This window comes from Nicotiana sylvestris, chromosome 6 (genome assembly GCF_000393655.2).
Source record: "Nicotiana sylvestris chromosome 6, ASM39365v2, whole genome shotgun sequence".
Taxonomy (NCBI): domain Eukaryota; kingdom Viridiplantae; phylum Streptophyta; class Magnoliopsida; order Solanales; family Solanaceae; genus Nicotiana; species Nicotiana sylvestris.
In genome coordinates this window covers 104,756,278-104,774,584 of record NC_091062.1, presented here as the reverse complement: position 1 = coordinate 104,774,584, position 18,307 = coordinate 104,756,278, and the positions used below count along the sequence as shown (strand labels likewise).

General features: G+C 37.4%; 1 protein-coding gene across 1 annotated transcript; it reads right to left on the bottom strand.

The window, feature by feature from the left end:
- Positions 1-525: 525 nt before the first annotated feature.
- On the bottom strand, positions 526-6,055 carry LOC104245221 (uncharacterized). Its single transcript, XM_009800799.2, has 4 exons — positions 5,663-6,055; positions 4,760-4,863; positions 997-1,126; positions 526-860 (listed from the first exon to the last, which is right to left on the bottom strand). The coding sequence occupies exons 1-4, from the start codon at positions 5,771-5,773 to the stop codon at positions 822-824; spliced, it is 384 nt and encodes a 127-aa protein (XP_009799101.1). The 5' UTR covers positions 5,774-6,055; the 3' UTR covers positions 526-821.
- Positions 6,056-18,307: the final 12,252 nt, after the last annotated feature.

The window sequence follows — 18,307 nt, the reverse complement described above, 5'->3', positions numbered from 1 at the left end:
ATGAAAATCATTAGCAGGCTCTTCAAAATTGGCAAATTAATAGATGAAGAAAGGCGATACTATCCTGATCAAGTTTAACTACTTAACAAGGAAAAGGTGTTTGAAAAGATACAAGCAAGGGTATCGTAATTTGGCATATCAACATTTTGCTTTCCATATTTTGCCTCGATGCAATTTGAGGCTGCTTGCCAAGGAGACTGGCTTAACATTATTTAGCGAAATGCCTTGGGGAGATGTTGCATCTTGGAATACAGTAATTGGAGGCCTAATGCATAATGAGCAGATTAGAGATATTATGAGGTGCTTCCCTCAAATGCAAACAGAGAATGTGTCACCTGATAAGCTTATTATCCGCTTGTGCAAAAGCTGAGAATATAATTGATAGACGACAAATTGATTAAAATGCTTTAGTTGAGATGGAATTGGGGGACATGTTATTTAAGGGTGGCGATAAGGAGAGACTGCTGAATTTGTTACCAAGAGTATTAAGGATAAAAGCAAATCCTACTTACCTAAGAGAGGCTATGAAACAAACATAATTATTGGGTCAAAAGCATGGTCTGCACTCTGAAGAAGAGCAAAGAATGCTGAACAAATACATGTTAAGAAACTATCTTTTGCAATGGTAAAGCTACCATGTTCCAGATTATACTGAAGATAATATTGCACAGTCGAAAAGTGGCCGTGAATATCAACCAACATTGTCATTGTGGGAAGTTCATCTTAACAACAGAAATAACACCTTGTGCATCTTCCAAAATATGAGTTCTGAGTTGAAAAGTGCCACGAAGAGCAAGAGCAGCCAAGTTGAGAAGCCTACATCAGAAGTGAGCCAAACTGTAGACTAGGGTCCACAAAAGCTGTGCGAAAAGTAATACAAGCAACAGGAAGAAAAACAAAGGAAATTAGCAATAAGAGAGACAATGGTAACGGACATAACTTGTTTTTCACTTATACAAGAGGGTAAAAAAGGGGTCGAAAGGAAGTTCAAAGTACCAGAAAGAGTGTCACAGAAGCAAAAAGCCCTTCCTGCAGGAGAGCTCCATGCCCACCAAATTCTTCTTCATCAACTTTTAGCACCATTGCATAATAACAATAGATAATACCCGTTGAAAGTGCAAGAAACCTAAGTTTAAGAAAAATACAACTATTATTGCAAGTGATTAGTTTAATCACTACAGGATTTAAAATTACGGCCAAATATTTGAAAATTAGGATGATGTTCAATTCAAGCAACCAACATCCTTCCATTAAAAGAACGAGAAGCAGATTCCAACTCGATTTCCTGTCAGTTGTATAAATTGCCCAACCATGTGGTCTCAGCTATTAAGCACCCGGAAATTCTCTCCTTAGAAGCAACACATCTTAATTCTTACCGAACGCAAAGAAATATTTCTAGTGAAATATAAGTGCTCATTCTCAACGTGTGGAAGCAAAAGAGCCTTGCTGATATTTCCTTCTTCTCTCTCTCTTCTTACATTATTCCCCATTCACTTCTTCCTTTTTTGCCCTAGGGATAACATATACATTTCTCCCATTAAAAGAATAAACCTTTCTAAGAACCAGCTCCATACACAGAAAAATTAGTAACATAGAGTGCTAAGTCTTGGAAAGAAGGAAATGGCAATACATTCTGGCATTCTGCTACGATCCCTGATAACTCTGAAACAGAAAATTGGGGTTATGGTTGTATATAAGGTCTTTTGTTTATTAAAAATTGCAGAATTGGGTTCTAATTCTGTTTGTTTGGTTCTAATTCTGTTTGTTACCCGGTACATGTGCTAGTGGAAGGTAGCAGGTGCCCTATGGAATTAGTCAACGTGCGCGCAAGCTGGCCCAAACACCACGGTTATCAAACAAAAAACTAGCAGAGAATTTCACTTCACATATTGGGAACCTATAAATATGAATTTGGATTACTGTATATTGTGGTTCATCATGCATCAAATGGTATAACTAGAAACTGTTTATATGAAGAATAGGCTTCAAAAAGTTCAGCATCCATGAACATCTTAATCGGTTTACCTCGGCATGAGTCTTATAAATGCTAGGTGACTACCAAATAGCAAAAAGAATATGAGCTTCAAATCTTATATGTTTAACCATTACCATAGATCTCCACCATATGAAGCAAAATTATCGCAGATTTGCTCCTAAGACACTACCTTGGGTTCAAGATTCTGCCTTTGTCCTACATTTAAGTATTTTTATGATAAGTAATCAAAGATTTTATAAATGCTTGCACTATGCCAGTGTGACAAAACATAACTACGGATTGCGCAGATAGCCTATTATATCTAAAATTGCATCAACCAAAAAGCTACCAAAAAAATAGAGCTTCGTTTAAGGCTATGTAGACTTCTCCTACGGCCTTCAAAAATTCTTTCATTTCTTTCAAGCCAAACAGTCCACCAAATGGCTTGAGGGTTGGTATTCCAAGTCTATTGTCATTTCTTGCACAACCCTTCCTTGTACCAACAACATTGCAGTAGCTTCTTAGTGGATTTTGGCATGGTCCAGAACATGCCAAGGATTGCCAGAAACATGCTCCACAGCTGACTAGTAACTCTACAATGCAAAAAAGAGGTGGCCAACATCTTCAGAGTGATCTTCACATTGGGGCACTTACTAAAAAGCTGAAATCCCCTCTTTTGCAGGTTGGAATGAGTGAGACAAGCCTCCCTCCTACATTTAAGTCTTCTCCTTCAACTTTTCTCTCCCTAATCAAAAGTTCCGTGTTCAATCACTCATTGACAAATGACAACACCCAATGCTTCAAGGTAACTCAAAAAAAGGATCAATCTCCTTAGTGCCTGTATGTTTTTTTTAGTAAGGTAATTCTCAATGCCTGTGTTTTTGAGGAAGACATAAAGTCCCTATCTGAAAGGGTTTAGAGACAGTTAGATGTACTGACTTATCTTTTCATTAGAGAGAGGCTATTCAAAGTAATTGGAAATCTTATTACCTGAATGGGTCTAAAGACTGTTAGTTGTAGAATCTGAAACTTCTAACTAATTGGAACAATTTTCAAAGACTATCACTTAGAAAAGAAATAGAGAGAAACAAAAAAGGACACGGACATTCACCTCACTCCTCAAAGAGAAATTCTTACTCCAGGAGAAGAACAGTGTCCCCTTCCAGTAAGCACCTAAGGGCTAAGTGGGTGGACCTAGAGGTCAATAAAGTGGGAAAAAATCATGGGAAACCGGGGTTCAAATTCCAGTAGAGAGCTAGAGACAAAAGTTCTAGTGGAAGATAGCAGGTACATGGTGGAATAGTCGAGATGCGAGCAAGCAGACTCAAACTCCACCATTATATATTTAAAAAAAAAAAAGCCGTCCTTCAAGTCATCTGACGATTAAAGGCTCGAGCAAAGAATTATTATGCCGGCTCTAAATAAAGACCTGTTCTTTTTTGAATCTTTTACCTGATTTAATCATATCTAAATATTCTATTAATAACAATTTATTATTTCAATAAGGAAACTAAATCAACAACAACAACAACTACCTAGTAAAATCCCACAAAGTGGGGTCTGGGGAGGGTAATGTGTACGCAGACCTTACCCCTACCCTGATAGGGCAGAGAGGCTGTTTCCAATAGACCCTCGGCTCAAGGAAACTAAATCAAATATTCATTAATTTCTTACCCAAAGAATAATTAGAAACATTTTTAGAATCCAAATCAAAGAGTCTAAATAGTCTAGAAGAAGTTGTTGAAGTACTTTAATGAAGCCATTTAAACTACCAAAATGGAATTTTTTGAAATTACTTTCCCAAAATTAGTGAAGTCAAGAGGGACTTGCTCAAATACAGATAAGATTGAAGATTGAAATGCTCCTACAGAAATTGAAGTACATTGATGATCAAAGAAGTTCATGACAACTACGCATGCTCCCATACATTCTTATACTTGTTTCTTGTGTATCCTCCCATTATCCTTTTTTATTAAGTTCAATCCATTTTTGGATCACTTTTTCAGAGCTAATATGACATTCTTTCCTATGCATTTCTAAGAGATTCCCCCTCCTCAGTAGACGTGATCAGGATGAAAGGGCTTTCTTTCACTAGCATTGAGTGAAAGGCTATAGCCTCTTAGTCAGCTTTGTCTTCAAACTAATCTCCCCCCCCCCCTCTCTCTCACTCATATACGCTCAGATTTCACCCTTTTCTCCTGAACTACTTTAATAGTGAGAATAAAACTAATTTTTCTGTTCTCTGCCTGTTTCAGTTTCCTTTCTTGTTAATGACAACACATGTCCCTGGTTGTCTTAACATGTCCTCAGACAGACAGCCCCTATTTTTGAAAAAACCTTACACCCATGCCTCCTAGATGAATGAATGTTTACAGACCATCATAATTTTAATATTGACATAATAGTCTGGAGCAATTTCCATGCTATGACAGTTTGTCCAAGTCCATGTAAACAAAGCAGAACAGTATGTACAAACACGAAGAGTTACCATATAAGCTAACTGAAGTAAGAAAGTTGCCCAATGTGTGTCACTTTTACAAGAGCTGATCAACTGATAATAAGCAATGGACGAGAGCTAATGAATTGAAATAAACTCAACATACAAACAACAATTGACAAGAGCTAATGAAGTGGGGAAAAAAAACTCATCATGTAATAACAACACACAGAAATGAAGTGCAGTTACAGGAATGAAGAAGATATTACAGAGAACTTGACATACAGCAAGTTAATAGCAGATTCGATGCCTTCAAGAAAAAGAAGAAGGTACAGAAGAAAACTTACAACATAAACCAGACACCACCAACTAAAGGAATGGCACCCCATATTAACCCACAAACAAGGGCCATCAATTGTCTAGCCCAATGCAATACATCACCCAGTTGATCCTGCAATTACAAGATAAAAACAATTACTGGATTTACTAATGTATAATACACCCAAAGACTGAAACTGACACATCAAGCTGTGGCACAATCTGCTACCAGAAAGCTAAAGGAGAAGCAAAAAGTCTAAAGATCTTTCCTTTTCAGGTTAATGTTGCAAGTTGTAACAAAAGAAAAATTAAAACATCTCCTGACTGAAAAGTCTCCAAGCTTTAAAGTTAAAAAATAGTAAATAAATTTACAGCTACTTTTCTTTTTATTCATACAGTGGTGCCCGGGCCAGCTTGCTCACACCTCAACTATTTTACCGGGTACCTACTAGTATCTCCCACCCATAAAGGAAAGAAATCACCTGGCATTCTTGCCTAGGTGATTTGAAGCTGAGAACCCATGGTTCTCCTTCCACTTTATTGACCATTAGGCCCCACCCTAGGATGCAATACATCTAAAGCTACTGGTATCTCTAACCTATGCAGTTTTCTGAAGAGCAGCCATAATAATAAAGCAAGGAAAAACCTTTCGAATGTCTTAGTCGCTCCACCCACCAATCCAAATCTCCCACTAAACACTCCAATACAACCAAAAGCTTACGAAGTGCTTCTCTATTTGTGGGATTCTAAGATATATAGTTTTCCTCTCAGATATGCAAGAATGACGGAAAGAAATCTACCATAAACGAAGACCCAGAAGTTAAAATTCTCAATCAGCAGCATAAAAGGGAAAAAAAGAAGAAGAATATCCATAACAGAAAGCCATGTAGAGTAAGTATCCATGCTTGAACGAAAAAAGTGAAAAATCGAACCTTGTCCCAAGAAGCTTCGGGATCGAAAACTTTTCTGAATTTAGACAAGTGGCCATTCTGATGTTGGTCTAGCTGTTGAGCGTCAGATTTTGCTGATTTCCTCTGTCTCATGATGAAAAATAGATAACAAGAATAAATGTTAAAAGCAAGCGAATCACTTGGGTGTTACAAAAGCGAGGAATATAGGGTTTTGATGAAATCGACAAAACCAATGCTAGAGATGGGGAGAGTTGAATTTTATGGTGGAAGAGTTATTGGTATTATAAAATTAGGAAAAGAATGGGTGTAGATCTATCTTGATTAGTATATAAATAAAAGATTAGATGTAGATGGAGAATGCTGCAATAGTTTTGTTGTTGCTTTGTTGTGCTCTTCTATTTTGGGTTTAATTATAATTCCTTTTTGGGGTTGATTTTGGTTTTGTAGCGATGAATAAGTGCTTTCCAACTAGAGGTGACTCGGGTCCGAAACTGAAATGATGTATTTTTATATATAAATACGTTTATACTGTTAAAAAAAGTTACATTTCTACATAAAACGCAATATTAACTTTAACAGAAAGTTAGCCGTTAAAGTAAAATGCAGTATTATACTGCGTTTTACTAAAAAAATAATTTTTTATATAGAAAAACACAGTATAGTACTACGTTTAAGCAAAACATAGTATTATACTGCGTTTTCCTATAATTAAATATAACCCTCCTTCTTCCCCACGACGGGTTCAGTCGAGTTTTTAAACCCTCCCCCCCCCACCATTTCTGCTGCCCCCCCTCAATTAAAAAAAATCTTGGGCCCCACCCGTCACACAAGAAGTGAAGAGCGTAGGTCTCGCATACAACCCAAGCCTTGGATTCCTTCTTTCGGGGTCAAAATTTCAAATTTTGATATTTCAAAAAACATAAATCGAGGTATTCCGATTTAGTTTATGTCGAAACTCGTAGAGCATATACATATTTGTTTTCTTGAATGTATTTCCACGTTGATTTGTGTTATGTTTGCGATTAAATTTGTATGTTATTTTTATCCGGATTGAATTATTAGTGTTTTAAAAAATAATTAAAACTTGATAAATAATTTTTATTGTTAATGAAATTGTTCACAAATATCTTTTACTGTTTTTATATGTAATTTCGTGAATGTTATGTTCTTATGTTTGTTGTTTTTATTTAGTTTAGATTATTTATTTGTTTAAAGAATAGTGGCCTTTTAGCGTAGTAAAATATAGAGTTTTTTAGCATAGTAAAATATAGAGCCTTTTAGCGTAGTATAATATAGAGCCCTTTAGCGTAGAGTCTCTATAGTTTAAGTATGTAATAACTACAAACTCTATCCAATTACACTTTACAAAATTAATTATTTAATTTATAAAATAAACTTACAAAACTAACAAATTAATATATGTTGTCAAATTAAATATCGAGCGTGAAACTCATAGTTGTATACCCTGTCCAATTAAAAATTAATTATTTAATTTATAAAACTAACAAAATTTTAAAAATATTGAAATTGACACACACAATAATTAATGATAGCTTGGTGCTACTGGGCCTCAAATATCGAGCCTGGAACTCATAGATAATTACTCTGTCCTATTAAAAATTAATTATTTAATTTATAAAACTAACAAAATTTTAAAAATATTGAAATTGACACACATAATAATTAAGGATAGCTTGGTGCTACTGGGCCTCAAATATCGAGCCTGGAACTCATAGTTGTATACCCTGTCCAATTAAAAATTAATTATTTAATTTATAAAACTAACAAAATTTTAAAAATATTGAAATTGACACACATAATAATTAAGGATAGCTTGGTACTACTGGGCCTCAAATATCGAGCCTGGAACCCATAGATAATTACCCTGTCCAATTAAAAATTAATTATTTAATTTATAAAACTAACAAAATTTTAAAAATATTGAAATAGACACACATAATAATTAAGGATAGCTTGGTGCTACTGTGCATCAAATATCAAGCCTGGAACCCATAGATAATTACTCTGTCCAATTATAAAATTAATTATTTAATTTATTAAACTAAAAAAATTTTAAAAATACTGAAATTGACACACATAATAATTAAGGATAGCTTGGTGCTACTGGGCCTCAAATATCGAGCCTGGAACCCATAGATAATTACTCTGTCATTTATTATAACACAAACACACAATTAATATTGTTTAAATTAAAGTAGACGACATGGACTTGCCGCCTATGCATCCTGGACCAGCCGCGGATCAGATATTAGTGTTACAGGGCGACCATAGGTTCGCCTAAGATTGTATTTTAACAACAATCTTATATTAACAGAATTTGAACAATAATTTTATTTTTAACAGAACAACACAAACACAAACATAGCAAACCTAAAGATACACATAACAAACACAAACAGTACAACTAATGAAAACACATGACAAGGGAAACATAAAGATACACTACTACGCTCAACACGTACCTATCATTGTTTCATTGTTTAGTCACAACCGCCTAGTATTCTCTGCTCCAACCACTTGAGTTGGTCTTCCAGCTTTTTTTCTTCTTCTTCCACCTCCTTGAGTTTCGCCTTCAACTCCGCAACTTCTTATTTGGATTTTCGCTCTCTTTCCCAATGCTTCAAACACAAATTACCAAGATCTTGGAGCTTGTCTTTGCAGTATTCCTGCTGACAAGGTTCATCAACCCATACCTCAAAATTGCATGTAGGTTCATCGGGTTGCCTATAAAACTTGTTCATACACGCCCAGTAGCGGCGTCCAGTTTCTTCCCAACAATTGTGCATCATGCATTTTTGCCGCACTCGCACCTTGGGACATAAATAGGTTGTTGAGACATTTGTTAAAGAGAAACCTTGGTTTTATGAAAATATTTGCTATTGGTTATTGTTAAGCGCCGAAAATAACTAGAATGCGCCCGTTATTTATAGGCAATATTTCACACAAAACGTAGTACTTTACCACGCTTTACATATTAAATTTTTCTGAAATAAAACAACTTTATCGCAGTCGGTTCAGCTTTTTTCAGAACGACAAGACAACACACAAAACGTAGTATTATACCACGCTTTACATATTAAATTTTTGAAACAAAACAGCTTTTTCGCAGTCGGTTCAGCTTTTTTCAGCACACAAAATGTAGTATTGTACCACGCTTTACATATTAAATTTTAAGAAGGATAATAAAGGATGTCTTGATTTTATAGTTTTTTTTTTGTAATTTTTAGATTCGTCTTCTTTACTAACACAAATAAGTTGAATATTTGAACAACCATATCAACATCCCAATTCAAATGGTCATGTTAAAAAATAAGATGTAACAAGATTGTGGAACGTAATTTTATTTGATAGATATTGCAACATACACAAGTACAGACACGTATTACAAAAAACAATACGAAAACAAAAGACTAGGTGTATCCTTGATAGTTGGTTACATTGGACGAACTTGCACCAGAAGCTGGATTACCACCGCCACGCACACCACCTGAAGGACATTTACGATGGTCGTGTCCTGTTTGCGAGCATATGCCACATTTACGCGCATAAACAGTGTCACCAACATCCATTTGGTTCTATATATGTGTTCTCTTTTGCACTTGCAGCTTGCGCAAATAGTCCTTGTTACACACTATTTTAAAAGGTTCCGACGGCCAATAATGCTCAGCACCCAATGGCTGCAACTGCCCACTATACGTGTCTACGTATGCAGCAACACTATATTTCCTATCAATATAGTTGGATGCCCCTAAACCAACTTGTTGAAAGCACTTCAAGGCATGTGCGCAAGGCATGTGACAGATGGTCCATTTCCCATATGAACACAACCTGCTGGTTTTATTCACCGTCTGTAGATTATTCCCCCGGTGTCTGCGAATAGCGATCTTAACTTCAAAAATACCCCAGTCGTGATCGTACTGTAAAAACAAATGCCAATGTGCTCGCCTCCTATACCTTTCAAATCTTCTCATCGGTATTGGAATAAATTGAACACCCCTATCCATTAATGCCGATGCAGCTCCATGCCTTTCAACAAACCTCTCCGCAGTTTGTTTGAATGTCATGCGGACCATGGCAGTGACAGGCAATCCACAGGCAGACTTCAACAAGCCATTGAATGACTCCGACAAATTTGTAGTCAGGGCTCCCTATTGTCTGCCTCCATCAGCATGCAATGTCCACATGTGAAGCTCATATCCCATCAGCCAAGTATATGCTCGTGGATCTAACTGCCAGATCGCTTCCATGCGCCTCATGATTTGCACTGCTGGTGCTCAGTTTCATCCATCCACATTAAATCATGCAAGGCCTTGTCAGGATATTTCTTCTGGAAATTGGCCTTCAGGTGCCTCACATAGTAATGGTGGTATGCATAGGGTTCCTGCCATTCAGGAAAATGCTGTACAGAACTTAAAATACCACTATGTCGATCAGATATTAGACAAATACCTGAACGCTGTTTGACAACGTGCTGCTTCAAGTGGTTCAAAAAAAGCGTCCACGTCTCTTCGCTTTTGTTGGCACAAATGGCAAAAGCTAGTGGAAATATTTGTCCGTTGGCATCTACTGCAACTGCAATCAAAAGCTTAATATCATACTTTCCATAGACATGAGTACCGTCTATGGAAATTACAGGACGACAATGCACAAAACCATCAATTGCTGGTTTAAATGACCAGAACACATAGTTGAAAATATATTCGGGTCTGTCCGGACTCCGCTCATGCCTCCATTCAACAACAGTCCCAGGGTTAAAGTGTTGCAGTACGGCCATGTACCTGGGCAGAGATGAAAAAGACTTATCCCAGTCGCCATAAATAAGTTCAAAGGCACGTTTGCGATCGAGATATGCCTTTCTTTTGGTTATAGTACAACCATACTCCTGGTGGACGACTGTAATACACTCTTTAATCTTGAACCTAATGGACACTTCCAAATATAGAATCAAGACAAGATAAATCAAGTCTACATCCAGGTTGAAGTGATTCTCATTGAATGTGTCCATTTCACATCTGTGGGTGCTAATAAATTTACCCACTTTCCACAATCCTGATTTCTTCTTGCTGGCACGCAACATCCAGTGACAACCCATAAAGTCTCTACGACATACAGCCTTGTATACCTCCGTAGTTGACTCCCTTACTATTATCTCACGGCACTCTCTTACGCTGTAGATTTTTACAACCCTGATTAAGCGAGCTTTATCGGGGAAATACATGCCCTTTGCCAGCACCGCTGGTCTAGACTCATCCCACATTGCTACCGAATTTCGTCACCATCCCTTGTGAGGGCATCCATGTCCGGCATACTTGGCAGATTATAAAGGTAGGGAATATTCCACTCATGAAACAGCATGTGAGACTCGTACACTCTTGGTCTAACGGGAGGTAGAGGAGCATGCTCCCTCGTCAGCTTAGGTTCGACATCCACTTCCTCCTCGTCATCACCCTCATCAAGGAAGGGTGTGTCATCTCCAGACTCATCGGCATTGTTGTCGTAATCACTATCATCTTCCTGACTCTGCGCATCTGCCAAATCACGAGTCAATACGTCGTCTATGGGCAACTGTGTGAGGTCAGGAACATCAAATTGCTCGTTTTCACTGCACAAAAAGAAGAAAATGATAAGCTACTCAACTAGATAAATACTTTACATATAGCTATATCACTTTACTTACAAGTCGTACTGTGTTGACGTTCCATGATGGATATTTTCTTGTTGGTGATGACTCCCGGATGGACCACCATGGTCCAACACACCAGAACTACGCATATTCCAACTAGGAGCGGGGTCATAACTTGTAAAATTCATATCCGGATGGTACCCCCTATGAAAAATATGAGTGTTAATACAAATCCAATTCAAACATAAAATAAACATCACTAAAGCGTAGAAAAATTGAAGTTTACTAGTCGTCTTGTGGATTATATAAAGTCGAAAAATTATTTTGTGGCTGCTCATTCGTCGATGGTGACAAGTTTAAATCAAAGCAAGCTCTTTCATCAGGAATCTGTCCGGCAAAAACTGCTCCAGAATAACCACTCGATGACTGGGGGGTTATCCCTACTATACACACCCTCATTATTGGGAACGTCTTCAACCTTTACGTACATTTCCAACAATTTTATTACAATAAATTCCATGTATTCATCCGGAATCCGCAAAAAATCTCTAAGAGTTTTATCATCTTCGATGTTAAACTTAGAATAATAAGCAAACCCCTGCGGAGTCAAAGAATACGGAAATCTACCGGTTATTTTAAGGTTCACCGAACATTTCCTCACACTCATTTTTTTACATAACAACGATACCAATTCATCGTACTCCATTGTAAGTGTCAATTTAACATGACACTGTGGAGGTGAACTATACCTCACAGAGTTATTCTCCATTACATCCTCACCCCCAATATAATGAAATCCTTATTTTTGGCTCTTCAGACATTATAAAAAATACTTGATAAGAAGAAGAGAAGTATGAACGGAAGTTTGAAGGAAAGTTTTGAATGGATTTTCATAAAATTCTAACGCCTTTAAATAAGGCAAGTCCTAGCTTGGGGTGCAGATTTTTTTTTTATGTAAAACGCAGTATAATATCATGTTTTATGTATTTGAATTATTGTTATGTCAGTTATCCGCGGAACACTTATTGGAGGGCCCAAAAATTAGTGTAAAACGCCTATGTTTAAGTAAAACGTAGTATTATAATATGTTTTACACTAACAAACAAATTGTCAGTCCTGCAAAACACTTATTTGTTGGGCCCTGATTGTTGTAAAACGCAGTATTATACTGCATTTTAGATAGAAATGTAACTTTTTTTTAATTGTATAAACATATTTTATGCCCGAAAAGGCATCATTTCAGTTTCGGACTCGACTCGGCCCAATGGTTTACAATAGGCAGACAAATTTAAAAAAATTAATTTTTCACTTGAATATTCAATATTCACATTTTGGACTCATATAATAACGCTCCCTACCATTTTTAAAAGGAAAATGATGTTGTATAACCGCTATTAAAATAATAATAAAAACATATATTTTATATACATATATATACACTTTTTCAGCTATCAAGTATAAATAGTTTCTGGTACGGCCTAAACGTGATAATACACCTTTTTTAAAATTTTCATAATTCAATCCGAGATCGATAAAGGTGAACGAATCTTATACGGGTATGTTGGCATTAAATAAAACGAAGCTAGACATGTTGTATAGGGTAAAATCAATTTATATTAAATACTCGAATAATACAGCGACACGTGGAACCGGAGATAGCCGGAAAATGAGGCAAGTGAAAACCAAGACCGGGGACAACAACTTCGGTTGGCACCGGGCAAACCCCGAAAGGAATATTGCTAATAGGGACAAATAAATATTTGCCACCTGATGACATTCAATGAAGAATATTCCTCAGTATTAAATACACAATCCGTTATAGAGAATTTTGGCATTCATAGTCTGCCATTACACATTCATCAATGACCCCCATAATTGTTATTTAAGAGGGGCTTGATCCTAGGACCTTGTTCCCGAGGAGTAGCTATAAATAGTGACTTCAACAGCCATTGTAAGACATGAAAATTCTGACAAACTTATGCTACACATTATTCTAAACCAATAATACTTTATTTTTAGTCTATTGATATTCTCATTGCTGTCTTGGAAAGCTTTGCTTCCGGAACCAAGTTGTTTGCTGTCTTATCTCGATTTCTATGTTTAATCTTATATTTTATTTAATTTATTTATGATTTTGGGATCAAATTGATTCGATTGTCTATAAACCACGTTATAAATTCAACTGTACCATTTTATGGGTAAACAGTTTGGTGCCCACCGTGGAGCTTATACAGTTACATAATTGAGTTGATCATTGAATCTATTAATAATCTGTTTAATTCTTTGTTTCTTAGCAAAAAATCGTAAAAGATGGCAGATAACGATGTCAACATAGCACATAACGTTGAGGCACGATGAAATCCGCCTCAACACGAAGATTCGATTAGTGATACCCGCAATGAGAATGACTTAGTCATGCCTGTCCATGGCGGGCAATATCCACGACATGTATGGGAGGCAACTCTTGAGGATGCTGAAGACGAGCACGTTGCAAAAATGGTGAGAATCCTGAGAGAACAACAAAAGGCTATTATGGGCCATCTCCCGCGCCAAGACCAGGCCATGACAAAGTTGAGGCAAGTGTTGTCGAGTGCTTCCAACAACTCAAATGGAAGAGGTACAGTCCCTCCCGGTGCTCCCACAAATCAAACGGCGTAAAGGGTTGATAACAATACCCCGGGGGTGAGATCGGCTTCGATGGGGCTGGGGGAGACAACAACGATCTGGTATCAACAACGGGAATGATTCCCTTTAAAATTGAACTCATATGGTTTATGAGGGAAATAAAGGCCTGAATGGACCGAATTCTGGGCACACCTCCAGTGTTGAAGGGGACGTACTCAAAGAATACACCTAGTTATCATTCAAACTAAGCGCGCCAGAGTTAATCTCGAAGCGGTTCAAAATTCCAGACGTACCAAAATATGATGGGACCTCGGATCCTCATGAGCACACCACTACTTACACAACGGCGGTGAAAGGAAACAGCTTCGCTACGCACGAGATTCATGAGTCAGTCCTACTGAAGAAGTTCAGGGAAACCCTCACGATGGGGGCCCTGAAATGGTATTCACTTTTACCCAAGCACTTAATAGATTCCTTTGAGATGCTTGCGGATTCTTTCATCAATGCCCATGCGGGGGCCAGGAAGGTATAGGCTCGAAAGGCCGACATATTCAAAATTGTGCAAGGAGAATTCGAATTGCTATACGAGTTCGTGACCAGGTTTCAGAAGGAAAGGATGCTGCTACCAGTCGTGCCAGATGAATGGGCAGCTGAGACATTTACTAAGGGGCTGAACTCGAGGAGCTACGACGCTTCTCGGAAACTGAAAGAAAGTCTGGTTGAGTTCTAGGCAACTACATTGACAGATGTCCACAATCGCTACGAATCAAAGATAAGAATAAAAGACGACCATATTGGTTTTCTGATATCAACCAAGGGTCAGAATCGAGAAAAAAACAAGGAGAAGTCAAAGGATGATTTTGACACAGATCGACGATTTTCTAAGGGCAGGTTTTTTCCCTAAAAATGAAAGACGTGGTAGAGGTTTTCGGTCAACAGATAGGCTCGCTACCAACAGGAGAGTTGACCATGGCTGGAATAACTGATCATTGTAGGACAAAGAGATATCAGGTTCCCGGGATTCCACCTACCCTAGACTCTCCGAGTATAATTTCAATGTCAGCATGGTGGAGGCTGATCATTGCAGGACAAAGAGATATCAGGTTCCCGGGATTCCACCTACCCTAGACTCTCCGAGTATAATTTCAATGTCAGCATGGTGGAGCTGGTATCGGCGATGAGGAACATTAAGGAAGCACGGTTCCCGAGGCCGATGAAATCCAATCCCAATCAAAGGTGTCACACCTTCTTTTTCTATCCCGGAAGGGGCATAAGGGAGTTTTTCCAATTAAAGTGACAATAATCGAAACAGGATTATTTATTTCAAATTCAGATTCACCACTTGGGATGATTTATGGTGTTCCAAGTCACCAGTTTAAAATCCTGAATCGAGGAAGTTGGACTCTTAATTGTGGTCTGCGAATACAGAAATCCGGGTAAGGAATTCTGTTAACCCTGGAGAAGGTGTTAGGGATTCCCGAGTTTTGTGATTTTAGCACGGTCGCTCAACTATTATTATTGGCCTAATTATCTGATTAATTACATATTTTATACCTATTGTGCATTTTTAACCTTTGACCGCTTTTAATTATTTATGAAATTATTCTGGAACAAGTTACGATTGTCGTACACTTGTTTGTTTGGTACATATTGCGAATCGTGCTGTTACATCCCGCATTTTCATATGTTAAAGTTTCGTCGTATGTTCGGAGATGGGATTATTTTGAGATTTTCAGCATTATGCTATTTTAAGCAAGTGATAAGTAAATTCGTGAAGGTGAGAGGGGAAGCAAGTCAAACAAAATGAATTTTCGTCCAAGTTTGGCATGTTGGGATAAAATATGGTCCGAGCTAAAATACTCGGTATTTGTGGACTAGTGCCATACGAGGTACCACATGACCATGATAATAAGGTGTATAAAGTATGCGAAAAGTGAGTAGTATTTTAAGGAAGTGAGAATATTTTTCAACTATACGAGTATTTGGTTAATTACCAGATAACGGGATATTACCTAATTAATTGGGGATATATTGGATAAGATTAACCCCAAAACATGGCAGCATGCCACATATTAAAAGAGCGACTCTGGAACAATTTTGATTTGGTGGCAATAAATGTGATAGTTACACATTCATTTCAATTCAAATCTTTTTCCATATAAAATACTACAATCAGAAGTGGGGGTGGGGGCATTAGCCATTCTCATCAAGCTTTCAATACATTTCATTCTAAAACAAACACTTCAATCCTTCTATTTTATATACTAAAGTACTACAATAAAAAACATGAGCAATTCTTACAAGTTTGATGCAAGTCTGATTTCTTCTTAATACAAATTCAAGACATGTCCAAACCACACGCTACAACTCCATCTAACAAGCTTTTAACAAAAGTCTCGCAACAAAGCAATTCCGACGAATTTTCTTAGCACATTAGCAATGCGAGATTTTATGATTCTAAGAAAGTACGGTGCAACCTTTTTCAAGAATATCATACAGATTTTTTCCTACTTCAGGTATGTTAAGGCTACCCCTTCCCTCTTTTTGGCACGGTCCAATTATACAGAAGAAATAAGCAAATATACAATTTTTATAAACGACTCTATTCATAGAAATACTAGGGTTCTCTTTGTTCTTGATTCCCCATGTGACATATTATTATATCTTCTATTCATGGGTCTCAAAATAATACGCGGTTGATAAAGTTTATCCGAAAAGAATATTGAGATTTTTAACATATTTGTATGCATGCATATACATTGACCCATGACCATACAGTGTTATATACACATACACACACACACACACACACACACACACACACACACACACACACACACACACACATATATATATATATATATATATATATATATATATATATATATAGGATACAGGAAAAATGGTTACGGCGTTATACACGCACCACCACCTGATCAGCTGGTATACATTGATGATATTGCCCACAGTGGCCGAGATGATATGATAGGATGCCCTCAGAGGCTTGATGATGTTATAAACACACGTACCTATGCACAACATGGCATTCATATGCATATACATGACACTATAAGGATTTCATGATTTACAGAGTTATCTAGACTTACAGGTTGAGTCATTTACTCTATATTTCTTCCATATCTTTTATGTACTTATTTATGTTCCTTACATACTCGGCACATTATTCGTACTGACATTCCTGTTGCCTGGGGACGCTGTGTTTCATGCCCACAGGTCCCGATAGACAGATTGAAATCCCTCCAAGTAGGCTATCAGCTCAGCGGAAGATATTGGTGTGCTCCATTTGCTTCGAAGTTGCTCGTTTGGTTAGTATGATTTAGACGTGTATTGTTTTATGGTGGGACTCTGTCCCGACCTTTATGAAAATTATGTATTCTTAGAGGCTTGTAGACATACGTCATGTACGTAGAAGATTGTATGGCCTTGTCGGCCTATGTTCAGTATACGAGTGGATATTTGGTCTTATAGGACCGTATGTCTTATGTATAAGTTGGTATCTCACGTTGTATTCTAGTTATATCACGGCCACCTTCCAGCTCAGTTATCTATGATATGTTATGTTGGTATTCAGTTGAGTAAGGCACCAGGTGCCCGTCGCGGCCCATCAGTTTGGGTAGTGACACGTGTCACGGGAACCGTACCCACGATTTACAACATGTTTAAATTATTAGCATTATTAGAAGTTGTGGCCAGGTCACATGAAATGTGCACCCAAATCTGGGAATTATGTACCACGACCATGCCACGGGAACCGTACCCATAGCCGTGATGATTTATTATTCGCGCCTAAAGCAACTAGCGCATTTGAATTATTTTTCTAATCTTTTGAGATTTTTGTGATGACAAATTTATGAACAAGATATTATTGGGGAGCAAATAGGCTAGCTAACATGATCTATTATTTGGCCGGATTCCCTATGGTTCAAGACCCACCTTATGGCCCATTCTTATTCCTTGCCAAGAAAGAAACAACTCCAGTTTTTCCATCTACCCAATTAAAAGCATTTATTCAAGAACCAAGACTACATACATCACAATCGAAATAAAAACTAATTAAAACAATTTAAATGAAAACTAAGACATGCTACTCAAACAACGTAGAATCACAAATCAACCAACACGCGCACCAAGCTATTATAACACAATGAAATGAGAATGATAATTGAGAAATGAACCTTTTATTATGGAACAAAGCTTAAAATTGCAAATCAATCGGGCTAAACAAAGCAACAATCCTTGGACTGAAACACCAAAATTACAAATCGGAACCTCGAATAAGGCTTTGCTCGACCGCATCTAAGCCACGACAAAGAGGACAACCAAGTCGAGAATATTCAAGCTCTTGGGCAATTTTCCCATGACCAACATCAACGGTG